Source organism: Tenrec ecaudatus, chromosome 5 (genome assembly GCF_050624435.1).
Source record: "Tenrec ecaudatus isolate mTenEca1 chromosome 5, mTenEca1.hap1, whole genome shotgun sequence".
Taxonomy (NCBI): domain Eukaryota; kingdom Metazoa; phylum Chordata; class Mammalia; order Afrosoricida; family Tenrecidae; genus Tenrec; species Tenrec ecaudatus.
Genome location: NC_134534.1, coordinates 43,636,005 through 43,648,232, shown reverse-complemented (window position 1 = coordinate 43,648,232; position 12,228 = coordinate 43,636,005). Strand labels below are relative to the sequence as shown.

At 40.1% G+C, this 12,228-nt stretch overlaps 1 protein-coding gene across 2 annotated transcripts in view; it reads right to left on the bottom strand.

The window, feature by feature from the left end:
* RAD54B (RAD54 homolog B) overlaps positions 1-11,902 on the bottom strand; it is a 96,159-nt gene extending 84,257 nt beyond the window's left edge. For both annotated transcript variants that reach the window (XM_075549481.1, XM_075549480.1), the window contains exons 1-2: positions 11,659-11,902; positions 4,589-4,739 (exon numbers count right to left, since the gene is read on the bottom strand). In XM_075549481.1, the coding sequence (XP_075405596.1) occupies positions 4,589-4,723 (135 nt within the window). In that variant the 5' untranslated portion in view covers positions 4,724-4,739; positions 11,659-11,902. The remainder of the gene's footprint in view (positions 1-4,588; positions 4,740-11,658) is intronic.
* Between the last annotated feature and the right edge of the window lie 326 nt (positions 11,903-12,228).

Below are 12,228 nucleotides of genomic sequence, written 5' to 3'. Positions count from 1 at the left end.
TTTACTAACATCCCAACCAAGTCAAACTGGGTCTGAAGCCTCTACCTCCGTGGGGCTGGGTGCAAGGGCAAACTCATGGCCAGGGGTGGGAGATGTGCCCTAGAGGTGGCTGTGAGAGGGAAGCTCTGACTCAGCCCACAAGGTGAAGTGGTTAAGTTGTGGGCCCTCCAGTCACACATACTGGCTTTTTCCAGCTTTGTCTCCTCTGCAGAGGACTAACGCATAATGGACTCACCACCGTGATCAGTGTATCAATAGCTGTTATGATTTCTATGGCCATATTTTCTGAATTAATTTAAAAATCAAAAACTAAACAAATGGATAGTCTGAAAACCGGATTGGGAACTCCTACATTTTCAGGTAACTCCAACTTTTGCACAATGATCTGGTCTTTGGAACTTACTCTTGTCCCAAAGTAAAGAGTAGGTATATATGTTTCCTCTTTGAACCACCACATAAGAAGAAGTTTCCACTGATTATTTGGTAACTTTAAGAAGAGTATTGTTTAAAAAGCTCTGAAACCAGATGATAGTGATGGCTGCACAATACTGCGAGCATATCATGTCACTAAAGTGACACTCGGAAAGAGTCAAGACGATGCATTTCTGTACATGTATCTTTACTAGGTGTTCATCTAAAAAAATGAGGGACTATAACTAATTCCATCTATAGTAATATGTTAGACAGGGTTCTCTAGAGAGACAAAACCAGATTGCTAGTAGTTATATATATATATTTATTTATAAAGATAGATCGATAACACAAGAAATGAATTGTTAAATTATATACAGATAGATAGATATATAATACAAGAAATGAACAGTTGACAAAATAACCATCTGTGGATTATCAAGGGCTCAGGAGGGAGGGGGGAGCGGGGAGGGAGGGGAAAAAAAAGAGGACCTGATGCAGAGGGATTAAGTGGAGAGCAAATGCTTTGAGAGTGATTAGGGCAAAGAATGTACGGATGTGCTTTATACAATTGATGTATGTATATGTGTGGATTGTGATAAGAGTTGTATGAGCCCCTAATAAAATGTAAAAAAAAGAAAAGAAAAAATAAAATGATTAGGGCAAAGAATATACAGATGTGCTTTATACATTTGATGTATGTTTATGTATGGATTGTGATAAGAGTTGTATGAGCACCTAATAAAATGTTTTTAAAAAAATGAACAGTTAAATTATAAAGCAGTACAAATGGCTCAGTGCAACTCACTCCCCTGAGAGAGTTGTGTGACACTGACAGTCCTTTAAGTCTTGAGGGCCGCCAGTTAGTCCTTTGTAGAGAGAGCTAAGCTGTATCAGCACAGGCAGCAAACAGCAAGGCAGGTCACCAACCATCAGTCCCCAGCTCCAGAGATGTACATTCCAATTGTGTGGTCTTAAAGGGACCTCAATTTACAGCGACACAGTTCACAGGCTAGGCATCCCACAAGTAGTGTAGCCTGTAAACTGAGGCACAGAACAAGCAAGACAGCCAACCGCACATTGGTCCAATGATCAAAGAGCAAGAGACAAGAAAGGCGAGGCTCACTGAGCCATTTATCTCTCTGCCCTTCAATTAATCCCACTTGTGTTATTGGCCAGGCTGGCACAAGAAACTATCTCAAGTAATCTATCCTAGAGATGTAATTTTAAAAGGATCAGTCAAAGACCTATGTAATAAGATGTTCTGATAATATAATCTAAAATGGGTGATGAAACTATAAATAGCATAAAATCTCAATAGTAGGTTTGTTAACTATGATACAAAAAAGTCCAAACTCACTGCCATTAAGTCAATTCCAATTCAGAGTGACCGTAAAGGGCAGAGTAGGAAGAGCTTCTGGACTACATCTTTACAAGGGCAGAAAGTCTCATTCATTCTAAGCAGCGGCTGGTGGGTTACCAACCATGCACTTACTCCACAACAGCACCAAGGCTCCTTAAAATACAATACACTCCAAAAAAAAAAATTATCTACAAGGATTCTGGCCCCTTCCCTCATTTCAAAAACCAAAAACCAAACTCATTGCCACTGTGCTAATTCTGACTCATAGTGAGCTATAGTATAAGACAGAACTGCCGTTGAGGATTTCTGAGGATGTAACTCTTTACAGGTTGACAGTCTTACCTGAGCAGCTGGTAGTTTCGAACTGATGACCTTGAGGCTAGCAGTCCAACATGTAACCACCAGGGATATTTATTTAGTTACCGAAAGTATAAGTAAGTCTAATTTATATACCCATCTGCAAGTCACTTATTAAAAATGTATTTGTTTAATCATTATTTCAAGGATTTTAGAAGACTTTTTTTAGACTACAGGTAGGTAAGTACTGAAACTCTTTCTATAGGTTTTTGCTTTGTTTTTGCCTAAATTTTATTTTGTGTTGTAGAGAACACACAGTACAAACATGTAACAATTCAACAGTTTCTAAAAGTACAATTTCATGACACTGATCACATACTTCAAGTTGTTCGGCCAATCTCACCCTCCTTTTCTGAGTCGACTCAGAAACGTACGCTAACATACCTCCTCCACTAACATACACTCACTGCTCCCTAAGGCTCTTATCTGTTCTTGATTGTTCTCGTCAATCTGATGCCACATAGGTATTTCTTTAAAAAGAAAATAAAAAGAGTATAATGCTCACGGTGGGCATTTGATTAGTTAAGCTAAATTCTTGTTTGCTTTTAAGGTGACTTCGGGGGATATTTCAGGACTAAAGTTTAAAGATTACTTCAGGGCAATAGTTCCGGGGATTCCTCCACAACCCCACAAAGTATAGCGTCCAGGGAGATTTGAAATTCTGTTCTGTACTTTCCCTCATTCAACCAAGTTTCTTACATAGAATTTTTAAAATCAAAATAGTCAGTCAACTCAAGTCCTCGCTCAATGAAAGAACACTTTGTTTCAATAACCTGGCATTCTGTGATGCACACCTTCCCCTACAACAGAGGTCCTCAAACTTTTTAAACAGGGGGCCAGTTCACTTGCCCTTAGACCCATTGGAGGGCCAGACTATAGTTTAAAAAAAAAACTATGAACAAATTCCTATGCACACTGCACATATCTTATTTTGAAGTAAAAAAACAAATGGGCAAAAACAACTGGCAGGCCGGATAAATGTCCTGAGCGGGCTGTAGTTTGAAGACGCCTTTGGGCTACACCATTGCTGAAGACAAAATGGGTACTTACAAATCTGGCTAGCCTGGAACATATACACTGTTATAGATAATAGCTCTCAACACACAGAATCCAGAACAGATAATCCCATCAGGAACAGTATTGGGAGTGATGAAACCATCAGGGGGAAGGGGAAGGGAGGGGTGGAAGGGGGGAGAAAGGGAAAACCAATCATAATGATCAACGTATAACCCCCCTCACCCCAGGGGGATGAACAGAAACACGGGTGAAGGGAGATAGCAGATGCTGTAAGATATGAAAATAATAATGATTTATAATTTATCAAGGGTTTATGAGTGTGGGAGGGTGGGGCGTAGTTGTGAAAATAGAGGAGCTGATACCAAGGAAAAAAAAGAAAATGATGGCAACATATGTACAAATGTGCTTGATACAACTGATGTATGGATTGTTATAAAAGCTGTAAGAGCCCCCAATAAAATGATTTAACAAGAGTTAGTCACAGAAAGCCACAAGGGCAGTTCTACCCTGTCCTATCGCGTCACTATGAGTCAGAATTGACTCTAACAGTGAGTTTCCTTTTTTGGAGGGGTGGGGGTGTGATGGCCACTTACAAGGTTTTAAGACCCCAGCTACTAAGCCATGAACTGGGAAATTGAACAGAAGCACTAAACACATTAAGCCAATTAACTAGATGCCCATAAAACCATGACGCTAAACCTCCAAACCAAAGAACCAAATTTCATGAGGTGTTTGGTTGTACATAATCAGCTACTCTTTTTTTTCTTCTCTCTCTGGGTCATCGTAAATATAGCACATTACTCTTGTTAATTCTACAGGTGTACAACTTATTTACAGTAATTGCAATAATCAGCTGGGCAACCCTACCCTCAATGCAATTTCTCCATCATTATTCATCCCATTTCCTCCCTCCCTCCCACATTTGATAACTACTAATAAGTTTGGTCTCTACACATTTGCCTTTTCTTGAGGTCATCTAATAATTTTCTCTTTGTGACTGGCTTCTTTCATGCAACATAATGTCTTCCAGTTCCATCTATACTATAGTATATATAAAGCCTTCATTTTTCCTTCTGACTGAGTAGTACTTCATTTGTATATATACCACATTTTATTAATTCATCTGTCAATGACATGTAAGCTGTTTCCAACTTGTGGTTATTATAAACAGTACTTCAATGAACATTAGTGACTGTCTCTCTTTTTTTATAAATCATTTTATTGGGGACTCATACTACTCTTCTCACAATCCATACATCTATCCATTGTGTCGATATGTCTCTTTAGAGTGTCTCATTTCAAGTCTTTTGGGTCGATACCTAGAAGGGAAGTTCCATTTTCAGTTTGCTGAGGAACCACCACACTGTTTTCTGTAACAGCTGGCTCATTTCACAGGTCACCAGCAATAAACAGACAAGGGTCAAAAAAATGTTTTTTTACCTCAAATAATTTTGTGTCTGGACTCAGCTCTGTAATCTCTCCATTCGGGTTTGGATTACTTCTGCCTGGTGGTATAAACTTTGGTTTTTTTGAGGGATTCCCCTGCAACTGACTTGGTGCTACGGATCGTCTCATAGTTAGCAGCACTGACCTGGAAAAATTTTTTAAAAGAAATCATTCATTAATTTGATGAGAACTTAGCTCGAAAATAAAAAAAGCTTATCACAACAACTACAACATCAAATATATATATACATATATATAATATGCCTTAGAAAGCATGGCATTCAGGAAAATATGATTGAAACTGAATTCAATTTCACATATAAACTAGAGCATATATGTCAACTTAGATCATATTAAGGACATTACAGTATCATGCTATAGGCAAAATTTTTTAAATCTAAGGAAACATAATTATTCACAAACATCTATCAAGCATACTATTTATTTCCATCCCACTAACCCACAAGCAGCATCAACCACACCACCCAATACATTATCATCATGAACAAATATTTTTAAATGCATATTTGAGATTTTAGCAAATCAAAGAGCACATTTATAATTTTTTAATCACTTTATTAGGGGCTCATACAACTCTTAAAACAATCCATACATACATCAATTGTGTAAAGCACATTTGTACATTCACTGTCCTCATCATTCTCAAAACATTTGCTCTCCACTTAAGGCCCTGGCAGCAGGCTCCTCATTTTTCCCCTCCCTCTCCGCTTCACGCTCCCTCTCCGCTTCCCCCTCCCTCATGAACCCTTGATAATTTATAAATTATTATTTTGTCATATCTTGCACTGTCCGACATCTACTTTCACCCACTTTTCTGTTGTCCGTCCCCCAGGGAGGAGGTTATGTATATAGATCTTGTAATCAGTTCCCCCTCAATTTATTGCTTACTACCCTATTTCCTTTCAAAAGAGTAGAATTGTGTTTTATATAAATGCAAAAGACCAGAACCAAGTTTCTTGACTTTTTCACAGTATTATTTCCACTAAGACTATGCAGGAAAGACAAACCTAAATGTCCATAAGGGGGTACTGCTGAAATAAATCACAGTAGACCCATGAAACAGAATACAGTCTCTTCATACACCATAAAACCCTGTGTTCTGCACAAGAGCTTCCTAGCATTACCAGGTTTTTTGCTTCCATAGGCCTTGGGCCAACTGTCCCCTCTACAGTGTTGGGAATGCAAATACCCTATTTTCTTTGCCTGATGACTTCTACCTTATACAAGAGCTCACCCCACACCCTCCCAAAGACAAGTTTAGGGGCCCTTCCTATGCACAACTCAAACACGTTCATACTGTAATAAAATTGCCTATTGATTCTCCCAAGCTGAAACCCCCTAAATCAAACATTCATCACTGTAGTGCTAGTACCAAAACAGAGAACGCACTCAATATTAATTATGTGAATGATTCTGTAGCTATTAAAAGGGAAAAAAAAACTGTGGAGAATGCTTAATGACATGGAAATGGGAAAATAATGACATGAGCAATTATTCCTCATATGTCAAATAAAAATGAATGCTAAATATGCTCAGCATCTCCCAATTTTATTTAAAATGGACAAAAAGCAAAAATAATACATACACATTTGTCGAAATTCATCCAGTGTACAGAATTATATAGAAGTGTATAAAAGTAATTAATACTTCTTTAAAGTGGTATACATCCAGTATGTGATATAATTATTTCTATAAGGTAGATCTTTTTTGAAAAGTCTAGAAAGACACATGCCACTAATTTAACATTGATCATCTCTGAATGTTAGAATTATCAGAAATTTCAATTTTCTGCTGATTTATTTTCTATGTATTTCATATTTCCTACAAGGGAAATGCTATCTTTATAATAAAGGGAAGTATTTAAATTTTAAAATAAGTTTTTCCCTTTAATGATTTATTTCAACAAATCTAAGATGCCAACAATTATAAAACTCACCATCATTTCATGTATCCAAGAAAGAAAAAAAGAAATGCAGCCAATTAATCTGTGATATCATATTGGCATCTAGACATTTCTAAATTTCATAGATGTTAAAATGATGAAATATGTAAATGTTTAATATTTAATAGACCTTAATATAGTTTGAGAGATTCGTAGTAAAAGATTATCTCTATTGTTTCTTAATCAAGGGAAAAATAGATCCCTATTAGTACTAACTTGGAACAAATTATGAAATAGGTGGCTCACGTCTAGTTTAGAAATAATATTCACCAATATAAATTCTACAGAAAACAAATCATGCCAAAATAAACTCATTAACCTAATTTCCTTTATGTAATAGCTCAGACATGTAATTGACACAAATTTGAAACTGACATACTAACTGCAGCAAAGAATCCTGGTCACCCAGTGATTAAACATTCAACTGCTAAGCAAAAGATCAGAGGATCAAACCCACTAGCCACTTTGCTTTGCATGAGAGATGTGGCAGTCTGCTACTGCAATGATTCACAACCTTGGAAACATTACAGGGACATTCTACTCTGTCCTAAGGGACTGTTATGAATTGGAATCAACCGTACAGCAATAGGCTTGGGTTTGTTGGCTTTTAACAACAGCAAGATTCATGTAAAGAGGTCACTGTTAAGCCCTGTATTTACACTTAGTTGTTTAATGATCAAGCAAAATTTAACAAGGGTCAGTTCAGATGAAAGATTTCAGATTTTCAATTAACTGCAATTCAACTTATTTTTGTTGACAGGTGCCACCCCTATTACAAGAGAATGTATTACACCATCCTCTCAATTGTTATGCTTGAACCCATTGTTGCAGCCACTGTGGCAATTTATCTCTTGAAGGATCTTCTTTCTCTTACTGTCCTTCTACTTAACCAAGCATTATGGCCTTTTCCAGGGACTGTTCTACATGTGAGACAAAATCTTGCCATTGTTCCAACACAGATGTTTGTTCTAGCACTCCATGGTACTTTTACTGTCCTTCACCAACACAATTCAAATGCATCCATTATTCTCCAGCCCTCCTTATTCATGGTCCAACATTCACTTCCATTGAAAATACCTCGGGTTGGGTCAGGCACACCTTACTCCCTCAAAATGACAACTTTTCTCCTTAACACTCTATATAGGTTGTACACAACAGATTTTCCCAGTGCAATATGCATTGTTTCATTTCTTGTCTGCTACTTTCATTAGCACTGATTACGGATTCAAATAAAACTGAACCCGTAAGTGATGTTCTCTACTGGTCCAATTGTGAAGATGTCTCATTTCTTTATATTATGTTCTAATTCACACTAAAGGCTGTAGTCTGAATTTCATCACTATGGGTTTCAAATTCTCTACTTTCAGCAAGCAGGGTAGTATACTTCTTCGTATCCACAGGTTGTTGACAGGCAGTCCACTAATTCTGATGCCATGTTCTTCTTCATATAATCCATCTTCTCTAATTACTTAATGACCTTTGGCTTTCTTCATGCATGATGTTTCTGATGTCATTCCACAACTCATCTGGTCTTCACTCATGAGTGTTTGATGTAGTAAATCTATTCTTAAGACTGTGGGAGATACAGTCAAGAGAGAGAGAGCCCTGCTGGCATAGTGAGTTAGATGTTGGGCTGCTCGCAAGGCCAGCAGCAGCTCAAAACCACCAGCTGCTCACGGGTGAAAAATGAGGCTTTCTACTCCGAGAAAGATTTAGTCTCAGAAACCCACAAGGGCATTTCCACCCTATAGGTTCACGATCAGTCAGAATTTAATTGGAGGCAGCGAGTCTGGTTTCTGGTTATATTCAAGGTTGTCTTTTGGCTTTCATGGACTTTTAATTTTCTTCACCTTCAACCTGAACTTATACTTAAGCTACTGATGATCTGTTCCAGTCATTCCCTGACCTTTTCTGGTTGATAACACCTCCACTGTGTATTCCCATCTGGTATACAAATGCTGCTTTTATGTTGTCTTATCAAAGTATTTGCAATGAATTCATTAGTTTTTCAAAATTCTGTTATGCAACCTCCGGCTTTGTTTCTATCACCAAAGCTATATTGTCCAATTGCTGAGCCTTCTTTATTTCTAATTTTCACATTCAAATCACTATCATTGCACCCTGATTACATATTTGATCAGTTTCAGACTGAATTTTATAAAAAGTTTTTCATCACTAACTTTGTTAGTAAGCAAATTTTAATAATAGTTGTATTAACTGGTCTTCCTTGTAGGCATGTAGATATTATCCCACCAGACATGATAGAGTAAAACATCAATCTTGAAGTTTTCCTTTCGATGGTGAATGCAGCAGCATCTCTTGAATTTGTCATTCCTGGCTTAGTAACCCATGATTATAGATTCAAAATGCTCAATACTGGTCCATTTCAGGTAACTAATGCCTAGGATATTGATCTTTATGCCTTCATTTCTGATGGCTTCCAATTTTCCTAGATTCATATTTCATATATTACATTTCCATATCATTAATGAATGTTTTCAGCTGTTTCTTCTCATTTTGAGTTATGCTTCATCAGCAAATGAAGGTCCCAAAAATCTTTGCTCCATCCACGTCATTAAAGTCAACCCCACCTTGAAGAGACAACAGGTTCCCTCGTTGTATTTTGAAGGCCTTCTAACCTAGGAGCTCTTTTTCCAATACTATTATCAGACAATGTTCTTCTATTCCTAAGGTGTTCAGTGGATAATTTTTCAGAATTTACCACCTCTTCCTTCTTCCAGTCTGTTTGAAAATTTCACTGACACCTGTTCACCATGGACGACCATGCAGGTATTTAAAATGCCAGTGGCAGAGTTTCCAGTATCGCAGCAACAAGCAAGCCACCACAGGACAACAAACTAATAGATGAGTAAAGCATAAATCCTAGAGAGCAATAAAGATGTGATGTCCATCTCAGGTATAAGTTTCATAATTTTCACTGGTCTGATCGCCATGAAATTTTTTGTTCCCATTTTTTAAAAATACTTGAAGAAATAGAGCAGCTAGAAAATTCAATATTAGATATGTTAACCTGAATTTAGTTCTGATTCTGCTGCCTGAGAGATATTCGACTGTCAGCAAGTTATTTAAATTTTGTGAACTTCAGTTTCCTTGTTGACAAAAGAGCACTGATTAAAAAGCTGATGTCTTTCAACACTAAATCACAATACCCAGAACTCACTGCCATTAAGTCAATTCCAACTCACAGTGCCCCTATAGGGCAGAATAAAACTGCTCCTTTGAGTTTCTGAAGCTATGAATGTTTTCAAGAACAGAAGCCTCATTTTTCTTCCTCAGAGCAGCTGGTGAGTTCAAATGGCAGACCTCGCAGTTAACAGCCCAACACATAACCCACTGTGCCAGTAAAGAGAAGTGACAAGACTGGAGCCAGCCTTCTTGGTTTTGAATCTTTGTTCAACCACTGACTTTGACTATGACCTTGACATCCATCCATCCCTTTTATTTTATTGGCATATACCAAAGTGAACTGCACACATCAGTATCTCCCCCTAAATACTTTAGCATCCTTAATGCCTTATTTAGAGTACTGTGGTAAAATACAAGGGAGCTTCAAACAGTTCATGGAATACTGGAAAAGATGAAATTTTCCTTAAAACTTTTTAAAGCCCTCACATATGGACCACAAAAATGCTGCCATTTTGACCACTTGTAAGAGTACAATTCAATGACATTAATCATTCACTCTTAAAAACACTCACTCCCATCAAGTTCATTCCAATTCATAGTGGCCGCTAAGACTGCTCCGGTGGGTTTCCAAGGCTGTACATTTTTACAGGACCAGAAAGCCTCATCTTTCTCCCACAGAGTGTCTGATGGTTTCCAACTGCTGACCTTGCCACCAGGGTTCTTCTCACCTCTACTTAGGCCCTTTTACCAGGTCGTAGAAATTGCTTATGTGGTAACCCTATTGTCATGCACACCCGCTTCTGTCCCCGCAGGGAAATGGCAAGGCTAGGAAGGGTGCAACACATCAGAAGGCCTGCAGTACTTGCAAATCCAGTCGCTGCACAGCAGGACTTCAGAGGCAAAGCTGACCCTTCATGCATGTGATCTTGGGCAGTTTACTTAGCCTCGTTATGTGTCCGTTTCCTCATCTTTAAAGGATTCAACAGCCAGCCTTACTCATGGGACCAATGGAAGGTTTATGATATATATGTTATACACAAATAAAGCCCTCAGAAGAAATAGTATTCGATCTCATCTATAAAATTACAACCTAAATAAAAAAATAAAAGTAATGTTGCAATTAAAAAAATACAATCAATATGATTACTGGGTGTTTATTATATAAGATACATGAGATTAAGACTCCAAAACTTCCTGCCATGAATGCATTCCAACTCATAATGACCTCACAGGGCAGGGTAGAACGGCCTCTGGGGTTTCCCAGGCTGTAACTCTTTATGGGAGTAAAGAGCCCCATCTTTCTACCTAGGAGCAGCTGGTAGTTTCGAACTACTGACCTTGTGGTTACCAATCAAGTGTTAACTATATGCCACCAGTATTAACTACTACGGAAGAGTAGAGAGATGATGAATGCCCTGGTGGCTGGAAGGCAGCTAGAGGACTTAGTTCAACAAAGGGGGCCAAAAACTGGGGGTTCATTTGGGCTTTAAGAGACTGGGGAGGGGGGCCCCTAGGGGCACAGTCTCACTCATAAAATTCATGAAAGTTAATAAAACAATGCTGCAGACCTCGCTTTTGTTTCGTCATTAGGCAACTATATTTGTTAGCTATTCACGTCAAGGCTTCAGATGGGCATGCCAGACACTGCGCTAGACACACTCCTGTATAAACGAATCAAAAGCGAAAACAAAACCCTGACCAGCGAAGAGGGAAACGCCTCCGGAGCGGCGCAGGCTCGGCGGGACACCCCGTTTCCGCGACGGTCGGAGTGCAGGCGCCGGCGCCTAACCTCCGGGTCCCGGGCGGCAGCGAGCCCGGGCTCCGGCCTCTCGCCGTCCGCTCACCTCACCTCACCTCACCTCACCTCACCCCACCTCACCCCACCCCACCCCACCCCACCTCACCTCACCTCACCTCACCTCACCCCACCCCACCTCACCTCACCCCACCTCACCTCGCCGGGGCAGTGGCGAGCCCGCCCAGCACGTCCGAGGGCGCCTCCCTCCCGAAAGGAGCCCGGCAGGACAGGGGGCAGCGCGCGTCGCTTCCTTTCTCCTGGGGGGCCGGGTCCCGGGGGATCTCGCCGGTGGCCACCTGCAAGCCCCCGGCGGGCGCGGCCTCTCAAGCCCTCTTCCCAGAAGGCCGCGTCCGCGAAGACCTCCCGGAGCAGAAGCCCGTCCCTCCGCCGCCGCCTGAGGGGCTCCAGCTTCCCGCCACGGCGCAGCCAACCGCCGCGAGCCTGCGGCGCGTGCGCACTACGTCTCCGCGGGAGCGCTCGGCCCCGCCCGCCCGCGGCTGGAGGGCTAGGCCGCAGGCTGCGCCGCTGCTCTTGTCGTTTGCTTTCGACCCGTCAAGGTCTGGTTCGGGTCTAAGGTTTAATTCGATGGGTATGTATCTGATGCCCGCTCCATGCCAGGCATTCGTGAAAAACGCTTAAGTAGCATACTTGGACAAATAATAAATGCTGATTCGGTGTGGTAAGGGCAATAGAAAGGTGCGTTGTAGGAGGAGGCTTGGATCCTAT